Source organism: Galeopterus variegatus, unplaced genomic scaffold (genome assembly GCF_000696425.1).
Source record: "Galeopterus variegatus unplaced genomic scaffold, G_variegatus-3.0.2 Scaffold26, whole genome shotgun sequence".
In the NCBI taxonomy this organism is placed as follows: Eukaryota; Metazoa; Chordata; class Mammalia; order Dermoptera; family Cynocephalidae; genus Galeopterus; species Galeopterus variegatus.
The window spans coordinates 171,691-192,782 of NW_007726137.1; the positions used below are offsets into that span (position 1 = coordinate 171,691).

At 43.1% G+C, this 21,092-nt stretch overlaps 1 protein-coding gene across 2 annotated transcripts in view; it reads right to left on the bottom strand.

Moving 5' to 3' along the window:
- The window catches only part of WHSC1 (Wolf-Hirschhorn syndrome candidate 1), a 65,276-nt gene that overhangs the window by 28,645 nt on the left and 15,539 nt on the right, over positions 1-21,092 (bottom strand). Inside the window, exons 5-10 of one of the 2 annotated variants that reach the window (XM_008569145.1) lie at positions 19,260-19,404; positions 16,220-16,338; positions 13,712-13,793; positions 12,306-12,430; positions 1,356-1,487; positions 430-538 (exon numbers count right to left, since the gene is read on the bottom strand). In XM_008569145.1, coding sequence (XP_008567367.1) covers positions 430-538; positions 1,356-1,487; positions 12,306-12,430; positions 13,712-13,793; positions 16,220-16,338; positions 19,260-19,404 — 712 coding nt within the window. Of the gene's footprint in view, positions 1-414; positions 539-1,355; positions 1,488-12,305; positions 12,431-13,711; positions 13,794-16,219; positions 16,339-19,259; positions 19,405-21,092 lie in introns of both variants that reach the window. The other variant, XM_008569137.1, reaches the window with a different exon arrangement.

The following is a 21,092-nucleotide window of genomic DNA, read 5'->3' on the forward strand; positions in this document are numbered from 1 at the left end:
ACACTGGGCCATGTCGAGCTGCAGTGACCACTCCCGTGGCTGCCTCCCAGATAGAGGAGGCTCAGCCACCGTGGGAATAGTGTGGCAGAGCCCATGTGGCTGTCCTGTCACTCTGCCAGCCACTGTATACTGAACTAATTTTCAAGCAACACTCTTTCATGAAGGTAGGAAGGCCTACCACCTGATGGAAAGGGACTGATGGAGCACAAGAAATTGAAATCAGAGAGCGAACTGTTGGGGGCTACCAAGTGGTGGGCATCCCTGCCAGGTGCAGGCTGTAAGCTCCTGTGAGGGACAACCATTGGAGGTGGGAGGGGGTGTTCTATGCTAGTGTCTCAGGGCAAGACTTTGTGAAGAGAAAGCAGGAGAAGGTGGCCCACCCTCGAGAACAGCCTTAGACGCAATAGGACTTGCCTGAGGCACACTCACTGCAGGTGAACCTCCCTTCTGGTCTCCGGGAAAGCCCGAGGCAGGCAAGGTGGAATGCTCCGCAGCAGGGACCTTCACACAGCAAGAGGCTGCCTGTCTTCTCACACAGCTGCAGGAACAGGAAGGAGGTGGTATGACCAGCACCCTGCACGAGCCTCTTCTGCATCCTTCCTTACCACAGGGAGACAGTCTGATTCTGTCTCAATGCCAGAAAACCTCATTTACTACTCAGAGAAATATGACCACACACACAGAGTGAAATGCCTGGCCTGAGCAGTATCTACCAGAAACACAGTTATCATATTAAAACCAGACATGTTACAGAAAGGGTTAGTCCCTCAGCAACAGCAAAGGAAACAACAGGATCAAAACCATGAAGAATACGTTCAAGATGTTTCAAATCAGATTTGAAAGTCAAGAAAGCACAAGCACATTTTCATCAGAAATCAAAGTCAACCTAACACAGGCGACGAGTACCATGCTGACTACAGGTATTTCTCACATATCGACAGCCCTGCATGGAAGCTCTGACTTTATCTCCATCTTACAGAGGGGCAGGGAATGAGGCACAGGAAGGTTATGTGACCCAGGTCCAGTCACCGTGCACGCTGCTGCACTGATGGGTGCGGGTCTGGTGACAGCCACCTCAGCCCATGGCCTGGCACCTCACCTTTCCCAACATACGATCTTCATATACATCAAAAGCATATCTGCATGCATGTGTATCACACATGACAGGTACACAGGTCACACATCCTACCCATGAATGAATGAAGTTAACTGAGGCATCTCAATCCCAGGACTCTTAGTGAGCGATGACAGGGCTGGGGATGCAGGGAGAAAGAGGACACTGCAGACTCTGTCTGTGTACCCGGGCCCTAGTCAGATGCAGCCATGGATAAAGCACATGGCTGCTTTCCCCTCACCTGACACACGTACTCCTTTTTGGCGGTCACTCCACGCTCTGACTTTTTAGATGAGACGGATGCTTCAGTCTGTGTTTCGTCTGCACTTTCATATGGGGACTCTGAGGGCTCGTCTCCTGGGCTGTCTGAGACCTGGAGATGAAGGAGGCGGATGACAGTTCACTAGTCGCAGAAAACAGCGGGTGGCCGCACCCTCAGAGACACGCCCACCTGGCCTCATCTTCCAGAGTCCCTCTCAACACTCGACCTCACCGCCAGTGATGTGCTGTGAGTATACAGCAACTGGTTTTTGTGATAATACAACTTGTCAATTACGCTGTGTAGTAAGTTCAGAAATGGACTTTATTCTACTTAGTATCTAGTACACATATGTACATAAGAGCGTATTCCTTAAAGATGAAGTAACTTTTATGAAAATCCAATTTTCTCTAGTAGACGAACTAAGACAGGCTTTGGGATCAAGAATCTTGACCTTTCTTACCCAATCTGTTCAGGTCCAACTATGTTGAGGTAAGAGAAACGTGTTAATACCAAACAAATTTGTAAAGGAACCAAAATAAAGGTCACAGTGTGAGGCTTTGTAAAGCGGTGGTGCCGTGGAGCAGACTGTGCGCTCTTCCAGAAGTGCACTCCCACGCCAGCATGCTGACCCAAAAGCCACCAGTGTCTTCCAGACCCACGCCCGTGGACTGACTGCTCTGCCTGTCCTCTACCTCCCACGGCCTGTCTCCCCTAACATTCACAGTTCATTCACGCCTCCCACCAGAAGGGTAAGGTGGGAAAGGCAAGGTAACACCTGCCGCCTACTGTATTGTTAGTATCTGAATCTAAGGAAAAGGCCTGGGAGAAAGACGTGGGATCCAAGCAAATGGAATGACCTGCAGGCTGCCCTTCACTCATCGCTCCTTCACTTAACAGAGGTCATTAAGCCCAGGCTAAAGCCTCACCCTTGCTGTACAGAGCATTTCGTCCTCACGTGACAAGCAATATCAACAAATATTTAATGAATAAGATGGAAACACTAATTTATCCAATTTAGGTGACTAAAATAATTTGGTTTTCATTTGATGTTAGGTAAATAAGTGTTGAAAACTGAATCGTGCAGATGGAACAGAGAAGTATGAACTGCACTTCCTGCATACCTTGATAATCACAGTAAGTAATTATGTCATAGACTTGCTGTTTGCCAATAAATACAAAGCTAGAAATTAAAACTGGGCCATATCAAAAAACAAAAATAAACCCCATTAGGGAATCTGACCAACCTGTAACCTTATCAATGAGCTTTTTCCAGATTTAACTCACTGAAACTACAGGGAGCAGTGAAAGAAAAAAATTTTTAAATAAACACAGGAAATTTTTGCTGACTTAAAATTAGCATCAAAGTGGGCCAGCTCTCCGAGGGCTGCTGCTGGCTCTGGCAAACGTGGAGTGGTGACAGGCGTGCGGGCCCACGGTCTACTCTCACACCCCATGACAACACAAAGTCTAAAGAAAAAGTGGCTTTTTCAACTCAATCTTCTCACCTTTTCCAGGAAGATGGAAACAGCAGCATGAATGAACACTAAATTAGAGAGAGCGGCCAGGTTTTAAGGTTTTCTTCCCGGGAGGCTGACTGGGTGGAACTGCAGGGCCCACAGCCATGCCTCCCCTGTCAGCCCACCTCCTACTTCTTTAACGTTAACATCCAGAAAGAGGTCACTTGAAATGCTTAGAGGTCAAACCCCAAGTTTAACAAGTCCATCAGATATGGGGTCACAGGTGGGGGCTGAGCACTTGTGAGGTGACACTGGAGTGGGCCCTGGGGAGCCCAGGGCATCGGAAGCAGTGGCCACACCCTCTGGCGGGCTGCTCTCAGGACAGCCCACATGGCTACCCAAGGCTGAGCCGTCTGACTGATGCAGGAACGAGGCCCAAAGAAAGGGGCCATGACAGGCCCAAGGGAGGGGAGTCTAGTGCTTGATCTACCAGCCCACACTCTTCCCTTCATGTGGCCGGAAAACTTAAAAGCTAAAAAAAGAGAGAAAATACATGGAGAAAAAGACAGAAAACACAAACCAGTTCTCGATCAGAAGAAGGAACAGCACCTTTTATTTAAGATTTACAGAAAAAGTTAGCACGTTTCCACTTGGAGATAGTTCCTAAGTTAACAAAATCTGTTTTGAGGAAATAAACACTGAATACATATTTTGAATGGAAATATAAATGTAAAGACACACAAGAGGCTCAATTCCTGATTAAGGTCTGAGACCCACATACAGAATACAGACCTTACAATATCACAGTCCATGACACAGGTTGCAGAAGATTCCGACTTTCATCCCACCACACCCTTCCCCAGTGACTGGACAGACAACTAGCCACAGTCAGGAAGGCTCCGAGGGCTCCGCTCAGCAAACCACCTGCAGGAAGAACGCGCACGCAGCATCGCAGCACCGCACTGCAGCTGCAGGCTCCACCTCCACGTGCGCCGCTGATGCCACTTACTTGGAGACACCATTTGTGGAAGTGACACATTCACCTGTACGGTCCCAACACAGTCCCAAATCTCAGTCTACGACATCTACGATCTATTCCAGATCCAATAGGATGCATTTGGAAAAAGAAAAGTGTAGTGACTGAATGGACAGAGACTCCATCAAGAACTTCCCCGTCGCTTCCCGCATCCACCAAGGCCACACTTGCGGCACTGATCTCCAAGCAGCTTAGTTCCTGACTTCAAAGTTTTCTTGAGGCTGAAAACACTTTCTCTACCTGCTGCTCAGTATGTGATAATACCAAGTTGCCTATTTGCCTTAGAAATACATTCCTTTAGGGGCAATGAATGCAGTCTCCTTGATATATTACAGGGACTTTTCAAGATGATATTACCAAACATAATGTAACCTAGTGAACACACTCTAGCCCACTGCTAGAAACACATAGCCTTTCAGGGTGACTTACGTGAATGGCAGTGAGGACCTACCTGCTATGACTGCAAAGAAGTCCCCTACTCTTGAGAGTGGTGTTATACACATTGAGTTTTTAATTTTTTGACAAAACACAAATCCCTTCACAAGTTAAATGCTACATCATTTTAAAAATACAATTACAGACCTTGAACAATAAATATTTCTATAAACCAACATCATTTTCATGTTTAAGTTATGCTTTTGTAAGAGAAGAAATTGATAACTAGAAGTACTTTCACACAGTGTTTTGGATTTACAAATAATAAGAATCCTATGCTCAGCAGATTTAATAAGTTTAAAATTAAGACTAATTTCAAACAGGTCTTCCAAGTTACCATCACAGTGAAATATTGGAGTGGGATTAAAATAATTTAAAAATAAGTCACTCATCATCTAAAATATTATAATTCATAATAATTTTATTAAAACAACCCTTCTAGGTTATGCAGACTACAACCCTCCTAGCCGCCTCTAAGTTCTTGGCTGGCTGGGGCTCGGTGAGAGTCACTGAGAAGAGAAGGGGTCTCTAGTCCACAGAGCCCCACTGTGCTTCACGATCCTATTCCAACCTGCACAGGCTTCTGGGGAGTCAAACAGGAAGGTGGCAGCAAGAGCCAAGCAGTGGCTGTGGCCAGAGTCAGGCCACATGGCTGCTGCTCCCAATTCAAGGCCTGCCCTCATCAAAGGTAAAGTAAGTCTCTAAAATGTCCTACCAACCCAACTTGGTTCTATCTATGTCCTCAGCAGTGGCCATCCCATGGGGAGTGGGCTGGGGTGGGGTTGCTCTGGCCAGCCACAGGCAGCAGGCTGTGCTGTCTGGAGAGGACTTGAGAGATATGATGACACAGCCCACTGTCTTCCTGCTTCCATCTGCATGTGTGGCTGAGCCACCCCCTCCAACTGGGCCAGAACCTCAGTCATTCCTTGAAAATACAATTGGCCTGTATGATTATCAGGCTTCAGAATATTGCCAAAGAGTTACATGCAAAAAGCCCAACAACTACGGGTAGGCTGGAAAAAAACTATAAATGTGGATCTAACATGTAACTGTGTAGTTAGAAAGGAATCTAACAAGACCAGGCCCATCAGGCTGTTGGAGGACCCCCCTTGCTGGTAAAAACACTTCTAGTACAAGGAATAAGATTAATACAATATACATAATTGTCTACCTGCTAAGGACAGTCAATTTTCTATCACTGGCAGGTAAATTAGTGATAATTTCTAATATTCTAGGTAAAACAATAAAAACAGTACCTAAAAGAATAAAAATCAATTTCATTGACCAGAAGTCCTAAAACATACAGGAGTCAGTATATTTCTTTTTCTTTCTTTTTTTTCTAGAGCAGCCAGGAAGGAATATTTCTTTTAAAAAACTAAAAACTTTAAAGGCTGATAAGAAGCCTATAACAGCATTAAAAGCATTCTGAGAAACCTTTTCTAATGAGATAGTGATATTTCAGTTTCTCCAGCAAAAAACTATAATTTAGATTTATAATCTAAAAGATAAACAGCAGTCCTCAGCAATAGTTTTTCTGTTTATAGATTTTTAAAAACTGAGGTGATTTTAAAAGCATAAAATGCTACAGTTTCACACTAAGTCACAAGGGCTCTCACTGCTCTACGTGCAAGTATTACCTGGACAGAAGAACCTTTAAAGTGAATTAACAATTTAAAAGGGCTAGATATGTTTGGGAAATGTGTTATGTTAGAAATCAAGTGAAAAAGAAACGAAGCAAACTTGCCGAAGTCTTCATGATGTTATCCTCCATCTACCACTATTAGACAGGAGTCTTCCCTGGTGAAGGGAGGCCTGGGCTTTAAATCTAACCCTTCTGGGCACATCTCAGACCAAACACAGCCACTGAAGTCGGTCTTCACCAAACCACTTGCCAGGAGCCCCTCTTTCTATTTAACTGAATCAAGTGAACCGAGGACTGTCCTCCTGCTCAGAAATGCTGTGCTGGCACCCGACCAGCACTGAGGACAAGCCGCTCACCACTCGCGGCCCTGCCTCCCGCAGGCACAGCACCCACTCACATCAGGATTGGGCGAGAACCTTCTCAAGGGCATTTGTTAATCATTTTAATTTATACACACACACACAAGCATTTTGTTGTTGTTGTTTTGGAACTAGATGCTAATTTACAATCTTAATTTTCTTCTGTTTTAGAACATTTCTGTGACAGACTCTTAGCAGGTATCATCAGAGTCACCCACCATCAGCAGACATTTGCTCTGCGTGGACCTGAGACCTGGCCACTCTCACACACTTTGGGCACAAATCTTGGGCAGGCAGGTCAGAGCCAAGAGGCTGTCATAGTAACACATGCACTACTGCCTGTGTGGGTTCCACACGAAGCTGTTTCTCTCCTTCCCTTTGCTGTGTTCAGCGGTCAGCATCCCAGCACCGCAAGCCTTGTGAAATGGCCGTCCCCCTTGTCCTGCTCCCCAGTCCCTGAGCACTCCTTTTTGAATATCCCTGTGCTTCCACAATAACTATTTCAACAAAAACCATGAAGTCAGACGTAACTAAAGCTGTGGGGACCTCACGGAGATCATCTAAGAAGGACTGCATGTCACACAGGAAGCAGGCCGCCCCGACCCAGAGGTGGCAGGACAGTCTTCTGGCTCCTGCTGAGGACCCTTCCCACATCACGCAGAGCCACACTCTGCCTTATGTTACATGAAATTTGCTCCCTCGGGAAATGTCACTTAGGTTTCTTGTTGATTTTCAGGAACACCCTCTTAAAAACACTGGAGTTATTTTCAGCTTGGAGATGTACATATAATAGATACAAAGTATACTAAGGAGAGTACTGAGATGCAATTACTGAAATTGGGACTGAAGGAAGACGTTTAACTTTTACTTGAACTCTTAAGAAAGACCTGCAAGGCAGACAGAACTCTATCTGCAGCTGGTGGGGTGGTTTTAGAAGCAGATATTTAGATTTGACAGCCCAACAGCTCTCATATCTGTCTTACAGAAACAATGCAGGACCCCCACTGTCAACATGCACACTTTCTGGAGATGCAGCTCTATGACGAAATACTTTCATTTCTAGAACAACTACAATCTAAGCTTTTATGTATTCAGACACGTTTTCACCTCTTGTGAATGTCTCAAGTTTTATACTAGTGAGTCACCTCCCCTTGCCAGGCACAAACACGGTTCATGAAAGACGGTCTGAAGCAAACCAAACGAGGGCATTTAAATGACTCTCTGTATGATACACGCAAACCCATCTCAGCAACGGACAGGTCAGATGTCTCAAGGCAAGAGTCTATTTTAGGAAACAAAGGAACTCCACATTGAATTCACAGCATGATGAACTTTGGTGCTCCTGGCAGACAAGCTACTGCTCCTTCCTGAGCTCTTTCAAACACAAGCCCCTTTCCACCGACCTCCTTCGGGAAGCCAAGGGTTGACCCTCTTGGGAACTCTGCTCCTCCACAGCGAGACCACTCCTGGCATTTGGAGTGGGACAATTCTGCCATATGTGGGACTATCCCCCTCACTACAGAATGCTGAGTACACCTGCCCCTGCCTACCTGATCACCTTCCCAATGTTCCCAGGGAGCTGATGGCTCCCCCAGCTGAGAAGTGCTGCACAATTCCCATCCTTGCTATCCCCATGCATCCCTATGTACTCAGCTGATGAGAATTTTAAGACACTCAGCAGTCACCACTCAGTCATTCTGAAGGTGCTCACCTTCTCCGCTACAGAGGAAAGCACCTGCTTTTAGGCTGACTTCTAATGCATCCATCACGTATTGGCTAGCTGGCTGGTCACCTACTCAAAATTCATCATGTAATTTCAAACGAAATCCCTTACTTCCTGCCAAAAGCCTTTCAGGCTAAAGTCTTTACTTTCAGTGATCACTTCTTGAACTGGGGCCATTTTTATACCATCTTTTTCTCACATTTTTAAATTTGGTGTGTTTTTCTGGTTTTTTTCCTAAGTTTTAAATTTACTCTCTAGCTTTTTCATGTCCTTTAGGAACAGGGTAAGTTAGATCGCTCCAGGCCATCTTTGAGGCCCTGTATCCCACACATTGGAAGAGAGCCAGTGGGGCAGCCTAACCAGCCCTTAAACACACAGTCCAGTGCCCTAAAGTGTTACACAGACAAATTCAGCGTTCTGCCACTTCTGGGTTTATTTTATCCTCACATGCATAATGCAGTCAAGAGGATCACTTTTCATGCCAAAGCAAAATTTATACTTTGGATAAAATGGAATGATGGCCATTTCATTGTTTTTATTATTATAACCATTACTCTCACAACAGCAAACCACCAAGTCCTTGCAAGGTGCCAGGCACCCTAAGTGTTCTGCATGCAATACATTACTTACTGGTTTAGAACAAAAGTATCAGAAACTTTCCTTAAAGGTAAAACACATCGAAGAGTCTGCTGGGAACGAACCGACTGCTAGTCACGTGTACTATGAGCAGCACAGGCTCTGCCCCCATAACCTGAAGAGCCAGTGAAGCCTCTTCCCTGCCATGCAGACATGCAGATGCCTGGGGCACGACACGAGGCTGACCACCCACAGTTCAGACAGTCACACATGATGGCCAGTGTTCTACACAAGCAAGTGATGAAGCGGGTGGTGTAAAAACCTGATTATCGTCTCCTTAGACACCAGTCATTGAATCAAAAGAGTCAAATGGTTCACAATGATACTGTAAATGGTTTTTTTTTTTTTCCCTAAAAATTTACTATAGCTAGTGTCATAGTAAAACCGTTTTAGTAAAAAAGGACTGAATCAAAACTCCTCCTGCCTTTTATGATGGAAATTAGTTTCGTATCTACAGTACTGAATACATTTCATTGGCAACGAGAATAGTTGACGAGGACTCCTATTAATGTGTGCTGTTTGTTCTTTGTTTTTGAAGGTACAGATGCTGACATTTTTCAATAAAAATTCAGTAAGTGATAAACTGAGGGAAAAATGACCTCTACCAGGATCATCCCTTCTGTGCCATGTCACTGCTGTAGCTCTAGGATCACCCCTGGCTGAATCAGGGCCTCCTGTTCAACTTGAAATCTACATTGATCGTTGGAATATGAACGTGTTTCTATTATGAGATGAATGTAATTGATTAAATGGCCTTGATTAGGTATCTTACCTTAGTCTTAAAATTTGTTACTGTTTTCTTCATTGTATGTGTTTATTAATACCAGTAAAAACAGATTATCACACATCTTCCATAAAATGATTGTGATAGAAATGTCACTTAGTGTGTACGATGATACACCACCTGCAGCAGACATCTTGGAATATTACATCATTTTAAGTGCAGTACAGGGCAGCTGAGTTCAAATCCAACTTGACTGATGTGGGCTCCCATAAAAGCTGTTACCAGTGAAGGCGAAAAAAATAAGAATTTGCTCTACTAAGGGAATAAGAAATGAAGTTACAAAACACTTAAATCACATTAATTCCTTCACAGGCCTTTGTCATGCAAGTGTGCAATTTTAATCTAGTCTTTCTTTGGGTGATGTAGCACCATGTAATAATTATTCCAATATAAATTTTATTTATCACATATACCTTTTTCAAGAAGATTTTAAACCACAACATGATGTAAAATGTCTTGAATACCAACTCTATGAAAATCCCTTATTTCAATCAAGTGTGATGAAAGGAAGGAAACATAAACATGCAAAGGGTGTGTGACCCAAATGAGGGACCACTGTGAACTCCCACACAGCAACTCCCAAAGTCACCTAACTTGTATCAGAACCAGGCCAAGTGGTCTACAGGGTGTTTTTTAAAAACACTACAATTTTCCTCACATGCGAACAGGCATTCAGCATTACATATGTTACAAATATTTACTGTGGTTTAGCAGTATTCATACATAAGAGACAAGTCTATTTGTTCATCTAAAGTTGTTTTAATTAACAGTATAATTCTGTAAAAATGAACTTTAAAAGAAGATTTATATAAGACACACAAAAGTGGCCTGATGGAAAAGGCCTAGTAATTTAAACATTTTTTTGTAAGGACATAATAATGGACACTACGGGATCTATGTGTCACATTCATATGAGTTTAATGTGTTCAATATATAATATAAATGTATTTAATAACCTACCAACCTCTAAAGTTCTAAAGAATTAAAAATCAATTAAGTTTATTAGAATATGCTTCATCTAAGTCTTCCCGTGTACAAAACTGTCTACGTCAGAAAGATTAAACTCATCCAACTCTCAACCATGTCTAACCAATTTGTTTTAATCTCCACCCTTGCTATGTCAGCCCTGCATGCTACTTAAGACTTTGATACATATGATTTATGATCAGGAACAACAGACAAGATTCCAGTAGCCTTGTCGTTTTTCTTCCTATTTTATCTGACAACGATATAAGTAAAAACTCAATCAGATAAATGGACTAAAATATGATGCAAGAAAAACTCATTAAAATTTTTTCAAACAAAAATACCAACTAATATGAAAGGATCTACAGAACCAAAACTTTATTTCTAATACTCTTTTTCTTTGGAATTGTAGACCACCTTTCATTTAATTTTCTAGGATACTAATCTGGACTTAGACAAGAAAAAAGAATTTATAAAAAACTTGCATTTTTATGTTTCAGTAAGTTCCTGGAAGTTTAGTGAAGAATTCTTACTGCATTTCTCTAAATGTGTCCAAATGTAAGAAATGCTTAGTTACTACACATACCAAGCTATGAGCAAGCCTCAGTCCCACATATGTGAGCAGCTCCTCACCACGACTGAGCTGGTTTGAGCCACTAAATAAAATCCCACTCAGAGGAGTGGTCTCTGTTTACACAATCACTGAGGATTCAGAACGGCGAGCTGCTGAGCTCTCTGGGTAGCTCATCGGATTGCCCAGGTCTCTGACCCTCATGCACTGGGAGGCCTACCCCTTCTCTAACAGGAGGAAATGAATGAGGCACACTTCATCCCTACTGCGGACAGTGGCAGAGACCAGGTCAGAAGTGCTGCCTTCTGACCCAATAGGAGTTAGGAGCCTCTCCAGTCCCTGTCTCACTACCCTGGTCCAAAAAGCCTAAGGTTATCGTTTGCTTATTGTGGAAGAAGGACTCATGTCTACAATAAGAAAAACAAAATTACAGGGACCAAAATAACAAGAAATCGAAATTCAAAGTAAGCTCCATGAAGGCAGTCACTAAAATCAGGAAACCAAAACTACCTCTAGACAAAAAAAGTGTCACACCTGCATTTTGTGGCCATTTTTTTGTTGCGTTTTGTTTTTAGCAATGGCAAAGATTTTAGATTTGATAATGAAGTCTAGATGTTAGGTTACAAAGATGGCAGGTAACAGCCTCCAACTGCTATTATTTTTTTGCTAACATGTATTTTGCAAGTCCAGAAAACAGGAGTCATATTACATTGGTAGTTCTGACTCACCTCAATGCTCAGGTATCTAAGAATACTCCAGAATTTAAAGGACCAAAGACATGGACCCGAAGCCATGGAACACATGAGAACGAAGAAATCTTTGGCTTCCTTCTTGAGTCTAGGTCTGGAAGCAGCAGGAATCAAGTATGGCATGTGAGCCACCCTTCATCTCCCCATATGAGTGCACAATGACCCGTGTCAGCTCGACTGACAGTGTGTCATGTCAGAACCAACACAGACTTACTGTCATGTGAAAAAATTACACTGTGAGGACTATATCAAACACAACATTTTAAAGATAGTTTTCAGGAATAATTAAACTGCATCAAGACTAAAGTACATATGTACATTTACAAATACACTATGTATGTGTGTGTGTGTGTGTGTGTTTATACTCGAAGTGTTCAAATAGACTAAACTAGTGCACTGTTCTCTTCCATTTCATGAATTTTAGATTAGTTAAAAGAACCTGAAACTCACCTACACTTACAGAGAACACCAATGTCGTGTTTACTAAGCCTGACCTTCACTCACACTGAACTTGGGCAACTAGGTGGCTCTCTATGAATGCCATGGTTGATCATTATTATTGTTATTTTACCTCATTCTCAGTTAAGGATGCAGAAGGAGATGAACTTTTGCTAAACCCAAGAGCTGAAGATGCTGCTGCGGAAGCCCGATTTCGTTTCTTCAGTGGTTTGCATGCATCAGACAGATTTTTCGTTGCTGTAAAATAATTTTGGTTTATAAAGTAAAGTTTGAAATCCTAAACCCTCAAGCTCTTTACTGCTTTAGAATTACCCCTCAAATAAGTAAAATTCTAAAGATAAATCTTCTGAGTTCCTTTGTTGTATTAAGGGCTTAACTATTTATCACGGAAAAATATGAATGTAAACAAAACTAGACAAACTTAACATTAACCCATGTCCCCGCTGCCTAGGCCCCAAAACCATGAACCTGGAGCCAACGTGGCTCCATCCACATCTGGTTCCACATCCCCCTGCTGGATTATTCTGAAGCAAATCCCAGACTTATCATTTTATCCATTAAAAGTTTAGTACATGTCTCTAAAATGTAAAGTTTTAAATATAACCACAATTCTATTATCATACTTAAAAGTAACAATCCCTTAGAAAATCTAATATCCAGCCAGTGTTCAAATTTCCAATTGCTCACAAATGGCCTTTTTTTTTTTTTTTTTTTTAACAATCTGTTTAATTATTTTATAAACCAGTACAACACCTCACGCAAAACAAGGACAACAGAGCCATTCCCAATCTTCACTTTCTCTCTTAATTAACAGCTGGAGGTGGTAAGCCTTCTTTAATAAACTATCAGACATATTTCAAAAACATAATTAATGAAAAGGTAAAAGGGAGTCTGATTACTCCTCTTATTGTTTTATAGTTTGGGTGTTTTTTTTTTTTGACGGCTGGCCAGTGCCAGGATCTGAACACTTGTCTAGGAATTGTAACTCCACACTCTAACGGACTGAGCTAACTGGCCAGCCCTGATAGTTATCTTTCATAAACATTTTAAGCTAGTTTCTTCAACATATGAAATAGAAATCATGAGTCCTTACTATGGCTTTTAGCTCATATACACAGAAGATCAGGATACTGAAGAGTTGTGGAATTTATAGCAACTGGTGCCATCAAGCAAGAAACATGAACGTTTCCAGCTTAAATCACCTTTCTAGTAAAATTTTAAATTGAAAACAAAACCAAGTAAAAATCAGTAGAAAAGTAATTTCCATAAAATTTAGCTGAATCCTTAAACCAACTTATATACGGAAAGTTTGTTTTCTAATTACATGAGAACCTCCTTTCCTTCTTATCATTTTAGGTTTTAACTTAACTGTATATCCCTCCCCAGCCCTGTTCTCCTTCATCAACCCCACTGAGGCTCCCCAAGGGCAGGATCAGGCTGCCCCGTTCACTGCCCAGCCCAGCCCGGGAACCCAGTAGCAGCCGAAGCCATGGAAGGAAGGGGAGCTGACCACATTACCTGCCGGGCTCTTGAGAGAGGAGACTACCTCTGTGGCCTTGTAAGAGCTTGTTCTGGCCGTTTTGTCAGTGATTGTGTCTCTCTGTTATTGAAAAAAATAAAGAAAATGGAGAACAAAAAGAAAAGAAAGAAGAAAAATCTCCTAATGTAAATGAACATAGGTTGCTCAAAAGTTGCGTGACAGAAACGTCTTCCCCTGGAAATGTGTTCCATGCACACAAGTCATCCACAGTTGCCCAATCTCATAGACTTTTTTTCTCAATCTGGACTGATTCTTTACTGCTCTAAAATCTGTCAGGAGGGCAGGGTGGGCAGGGCCATGCCAAGACCTGTTGTAGTCATGTTAAAATACCTCACAAGTTGTGTTCAACATGCCACCTGAACTTTCCACCAAATCCAAAGCACTGTATGAATTAGGGGAAATCTGTCCTACTTGAGAGGTTGACCAACCAAGTTAAAGTCAGCCCTGCTTAGTTGGTACCAACATTATTAGTCTAACTCGCTATGCGGAGAATTTCCAATTTTGAGAAAAATTCCAGATACACCTCACAAACAAATACATCAATAAAATACACTTCATAACTGAGAAGAATAGGGGAAAAAAACAGAAGGTACCATGAACATTTTGTTGAGTGCTGAGATTTTGAATAATGTAGCTGAAAATGCCCTGTCTCAACAGCCCTGGGACTATACTGCCTAGTGGTTAACCTGCCACTCCAAGATGCAGGGTCCCTGCACTCACTGCTCACCTCATCCACCTGTCTGGGACCAGGATAGGTGGAACAGCATGACAGCAGGGTAGTCACAAGGACCGTGGATAAGGTAATAAGTGCACATAGCACCTGGAACAGTGCTTGGCACATCAAAAGAACTCAATACATATTAGGAACTATATGCAATATGGCTTAGGTTTACAAAAACCAGATCAGAGATGACACCACTACGTTTTTTATGATGTGCTATTTCCTGAGCTATTAGTTAATAAAATATTTCTACCTAGCTACTTAATGTGAATTTTTATATTTCAAATGCCCAGGGTCACACATTTTTTTAGGTGTATCATTTGTACAAATATTTCAAAGCAACCAATTTTAGTATGATTGCCAGTAAAGGCTGCTTACTAGAGGAGATATTAAGTATGTGCCTCCTGGTAACTGCAAACTTTAGTGACTTCAGGTAAACTTTATCTAGCTTATTGCTGGACACCTGATCACTGAACAACCCCATCTGATGGCAGGTGCCCCAGGAGAATGTTGTTGGCCAGGAAGGTGGTGCAAGGACTGCCTGCTCCCCTGTACTGCAGATATAACTTTAAAGAAATAAGACAGGTTATACAGTCTCCACATATTTACACTTTAGCAATGTGTGAGATTTATTTTCCACTCTTGAAAATAAAACAAAACAATAAAAAGAGCAATTTAATTTAGGTCAGTAAAAGACAGGATCAAGCTTTACTCAAAACTATAAATATGGGCCGAGCCCGTGGCGCACTCGGGAGAGTGTGGCGCTGGGAGCGCGGCAGCACTCCCGCCGCGGGTTCGGATCCTATGTAGGAATGGCCGCTGCGCTCACTGGCTGAGCGCAGTGCGGCCGGTCTCAAAAAAAAAAAAGACAAAAAAAAACAAAACTATAAATATAAGACTACTGTCAGAACTATTACCGAACAGACATAAATTCAAATATAAAGCACAAAGTCTGTTCAACCTCTCAGTTCATGAAAAAGTTAACTGGTCACCTGAGAGAGACGGAATAAGCAGCACAGCATCATCCACTAAAAAAGGGCTCCACTTTCTACGTGCATGAACACCACACACTAGATAGAATACTCCACTGTTTTCCTGGATGGATGGACCTTGGTCAGTTTCACTCCCATCCAGTTACCAGAAAAATGCTGTCCCTCAACACACACTGGAAATATGCTAGGAGCATAAGGCCCTGGGGCTGCCTTTGTATAAAGCTTGGCCTTTACATCGATGCTGTCTCTTCTTTAGTTGCATCGAACAAGCCTGCACAGCCTGCCTAGTATCTCACTGAATAAACAATAATATGAACCACTAATGAGCTGAATGAATTCATAAAACCTACTGTCAATGCCTTTAAAGTGTTCTGTAACTTTTCATCAGAGTATAACATATATCTCTAATGGACTTTCACGTCAACTCATTATTTACACCTTGAATAATAACCCCTATAGACAAGAATCATTTCTAATACACAATTTTGTCCAATATAAAAATCAAGCATTACTCAAAGTATTTGGACGTTTGTTTTCTTGGATAGCAAAGTATCAGCAGTTTGTGTACTAATATCCCTGATGGTTAAGAACTCATTTTCTTCAGCAGCCTTTCTCAGTGGGGTTCCGTGAGAAAAGCAAGCCTTACTGCTGAGTACTACCCTGGGGAGGGCCGAGAGGACCAATGCCTGCATCCTTTCCGCATTCCTATGTAGGGTAACACTGGTGCCAACACACATGTCCTGACAGGCCAGGTAAACCCGGAACTTAGTTACCTTCCGAAGACTGTGCTTGTCCGTCCTGAGTCTTTTCCTAGGTACATCCTCAACTTCAACATCTTCTGTAGGGTCCTGTGTCCTCTTTGTGTGGTTTCTTTTTTTCCCATTTAAGTTACCTTTGAATGGGGAATGGGGAAAACACATGAAAAACACTCCACAAGCTGCCCTCAAAAGCACTGAGAACCTACCCAGTTTATTCAATGCATAATCCAGCACAAGACAGGTTTCCTGTAATCCTGCTGATTTCCAGGGCCTATCTCTTTCAGATCAAAACTCTTTACAACAAAACTGGGGACTGAAAATGCTTTATCAAATCTAGAGATTATTATATTGGTGTTTGTTATAATTATATTTTATTGTATTATAGCATCAAATTTAAATATAATCTAGTATTTAAAAAAAACTTTTACTTACTAACATTCGAAAACTAGTGGAATTTAAGTTGAACTTAAAAAAAATATTCAACTTACTACTTTTTATATATTTCCTTAAAGAACCATTTTAAGTAGCAACACTACATTTGTATCTGCAAATTAGGGGGCTTTCTACATGTTTGTTTGACTGTGCCATATATTAGGTGTTGTCAGGAATATCAACTAATCCAAGCCTTAAAATGTCCAAACAGACTGACCTAGAAAGATAAAATGTAAAAAGTGCAAATTCTAAAGAGGTAATTAATTTGAACATGCCAATGTTTATTTTAAATATGAATCCAATATTTTCATTTGCATGACTGCTTTACAGAGGTTCAGGATTTTTTATTAACAGACTGTTCATCAGACATCTTGCAGAAGGACTTTGTCTCCTCAAACCTTACTACCTGTTGGGACAGAACACACCAGTACAGGAGTGTTCACCTCTGTGGCGTCCAGCAGGACCGCAGGAGAAGGTGCAAGTGTCCATACCCTGGGTGCCGAATGTGCACAGGGCCTCACCGTGGGTCTAGGCCTAAGATTACTTCTAGAGGAAAGGCAGTCAGCCGGAGTGCTGGGCCTCACCAGGCTCTGATCCCGGCCACACCACTGTGGGGTGGCTGCAAAGGCCACTCAGGAAGAGACACACAGAGTGGTGGACAGTGGAATCCACTCAGCCACTGCCCGAGCATGAGCAGCAGGCAGCAAGGCCAGCCTGACACCCAGAATCTCAGTCAGGTGTGCCCCTTATCAGCATCTGCTCACTCAGCTACAGACATGTGCCAGCAGCAACGTCAAGTGGCACCTCGCTTTCCCATGAGGTGAACTCATAGTCCTTTGCTGAGTACCTCCTAAGTAGCACTCTCTTTACCTAGAATGAGGCAGCAGCCATTTCTTTTCTTTTTCTTCTTTTTTTTTTTTTTAAAGATAACTGGTAAGGGGATCTCAACCCTTGACTTGGTGTTGTCAGCACCACGCTTACCCAGTAAGCCAACCGGCCATCCCTATATGGGATCTGAACCCGTGGCCTTGGTGTTATCAGCACCGCACTCTCTCAAGTGAGCCACAGGCTGGCCCGAGGCAGCAGTCATTTCTCACAAAAATAAGCAATATGGGCATCAGTTAATCTCTAACACTGAGACGGGGGACAGCCGATGCACAGACATGGCACCCCATTTTTGTTGAAAGGGTTAAAGGGCACCTACGGACCAGCACACACCTGACACACAGTGGGCAGAAACCCCCTGTCACTTTTATCTACTAAGGACTCAGAAACAGCCCAAAACAGCAAAATATGACACACAATCAAATTCACACTTACTCTTCAAGGGTAAGCTGAAAGTAGCTTCAGGAAAATCCGACTCATTTTTAAATAAGCCAGTCATTGAAGAGACACTTCTCTAAATTCAGTATTCTGATGAAGTGAGGTGAACTTCTGCCTTCTAAAGAAACTACACAAACCCCAAATACCCTTGCTATGCTAAATTATAGTATCTGCAATGGACACTGAACAAACTGAACAGAACTCAAGACTGACATAACCAGAAAGCCAACGTGGAGGCCTAGAAAGCCCTACATCAAGATGGAAACACCTGTAAGGGAGACTGAAAAGTAAGACAGGCACGTGCTCCCCACCCTAACACACATGGCGCTGCTCCAGGAGCACATGCTGTGTAGGGTGGGCAGACTGTAGTTACATCTGGGCCTCAGCCTCCTTTCAGGAGAGTGTTGAAACACTTTATGTGTGGCCTGTCCAAAACTCCTCAATGATAAACCTTGCTACAGAATTTCTTTATATGTTAAATTGATACCCAAGTATGTCACACTTATTTTTACATTAAAATGTCAGTCTTCCACAATTCATGTGGCCACTGTTACACACTGTTACACATTTTCTCCAAATCTTACAATGTTAAATCTCCATCATCATGCCATTGCCCAAAGCAGAGTAGCACACTTTGTTGTTTAAACTTGGGCTGGCCGGTTAGCTCAGTTCGTTAGAGCAGGGTGTTGATAACACCAAGGTCCAAGATTCAATCCCTGTACTAACAAGTCACCAAATAAAAAAAAAAAAAAGTAAATTTAAACTGAAGGCCTAGGAAGGACCAAAGGACACCCAAGTCTAATGTCAGGCTAGTTTAGTCCAGTCCACTTCTTACCCTGCGAGCTCTCAACCAAATAGGCTGGGAACTGCCCCCACTGTGGGCCCCTTATGAGGGACAGAGAGTATGCCGAGACTGGAGAGCCATAGGCCTGAAGTCTGACCCTCCTACATCACATAAGCTTGGAGTCCTAGAAACCACCTGACTCCCTTCCTTCTTCCGTCCTCGCTCAGACAACCCCATCAGCTGCAGTGGCTGGAGTGCCTGCTTCACTTGGGCAGAGGGTGAGGGACCCACAGGCCAGACAGGATCACATGGAACAGCTCTCACAACGAGTGAGGTAATACAGACAGCAGAGGTTGCTTTCATTGTGAGCACATGCACTCTGGTTGCTGGCCCAAACACATGGGTCAGAGCTGGGGAGGAGTGAACATGTTCCCTTACAGTTCCAAGATCAGAGCTCAGTTTGGTACACTACGCATCACACCTAAGTAGAGGACACTAGCACAGTTTTCCATTTACCAGAGTCTTCTTCAGACTGGGCAGAGGTCACTAGGGCAAACTTTGTATTATAGCGTGCTTTTTGCTTTTCGTTGAGCATATTCCACTGGGATCCAAGCATTTCTTCAATTTCCTCATCTGAGGCATCTGGGTGCTCAGCAACAACCTGTGAACACAGAAAAGGGGTGTGGTAAGAAAGCTAAATGCACAGAACATGTTTGGGTCTCACTGTGCACAAAATGAAATGTGCAGCACTTTAGAATTCAGTGTGTGGCATTTTTACTCCATCATCAAACTATGTCCCATAAAAATTTCAAAGGAAAATAGTGCTTAATTAGTGTTGCAACTCATTGAAAATAGTGCTTGGTAAGAAAAGAGAGAGAAAAAAAAAGAAAGAAAATAGTACCAGTGGAAACAATTCAAATATATTTATGTCAATATAGGAAATGATAAATTCTAAGAAGAAAAAGATATATACTTGTCCAAAATCACTAAATCACTTTTAAGACAGTTTCTAGGCATCTTTAAAAAATCAGTAGCAGAACAAGTCCCACAGAAACGCTACCTCTGCACATGGAGGTGAGGCCTTGGCTTGGCTTCCTTTCTGATGACAGCACCCACCCTCCATCTTCCACAGACAAGCCATGGACAGGAAATGGAGGCAGTATACCAAGGAGCATGTCCCCACTTTTGTCACAGCCAGGCCAGCACACAGAGACAATCAATCTGCACAGCCAAGAGACAGGACTTCCCTGGACTTCCAGCTACACTGGTGCTGCTAACATCAGCCCCCAAGAGCACTTTGGAAGTGCAGACTCCTGGGCCCCACACTGAAGTCTGACCAGTGGGCCCTCGGCCTTGGCTGCACATGGTAATAACATGGGGAGTTTTCGAACCTACTATGCTTACGTCCCACCCAAGACCAATGCAATCTGGCAGCCTGGCCTCACTATTTTAAAGATTTCCCATGGGTTTCTAATGAGCACCCAAGTTTGAGCACCACTGGCAGAAAGCAGGGGCACAGGATGATCCATAAACACCTGCAGTTGAATCTGACCCCCACCTGTTCATGTGTGGCCCACGAGCCAAGAACGGGTTTCAAATTTTTAAATGGTTGAAAGATATCAGAAGAATATTTCACGACACAAAAATTATAGGAAATTCAAATATCAGTGTCCACAAACAGTTTTACTGGAACTCAGCCACACACATGCATCTACATACTATGTCTGTTTTCAAGATACAATGGCAGAGTTGCGCAGTCGGGTAGAGACCTCACTGCCTGCAGGGCCCTGAAAGTGGTCTGCCAGCTGACTCAGAGCACGGTGCAGCCCATTTTGGAACCAGACCCAGATTCAAATGCTGGCTCCTCTACTCAGTAGTTCTGTGAACTTGGGCAGGAGAAGTCTCTGCCTCCATTCTGTGAAATGGGGCAGTAACACTTCACCTGACAGTGGTGAGGAATCAGCTGGCTGGATCCCACTACCACCTGTATCTACCAACTGCCCAGCCAACACAGGTAAACTCTGCCCAAACCCAAACCCCTACTCACAAGGAGGTCACTACAGACATCTTCCTGCAGCCTCTACCATCAGCCCTCCTGCTGCCAAGTCAGGTCACACAACCATTTCCTTTCTGCCCTTTGCCCCACTGTATCCCTGCCTGGGCAGCACCACCAGCACTAGTGCCCACCCACCAGCCTTTCCAGAACCTGCAGACAAGCCCACTGCAAAGACACCTCTTGCAGTTGCAAGTCCAGCTCTGGTCTCCAGCATTCTACAGGTGTTCTCCTCGGGATTCCTAACCCCACCCTGCCTCTACCTGGTTCTCAGCCCTGCTCCCACCACTCAACCT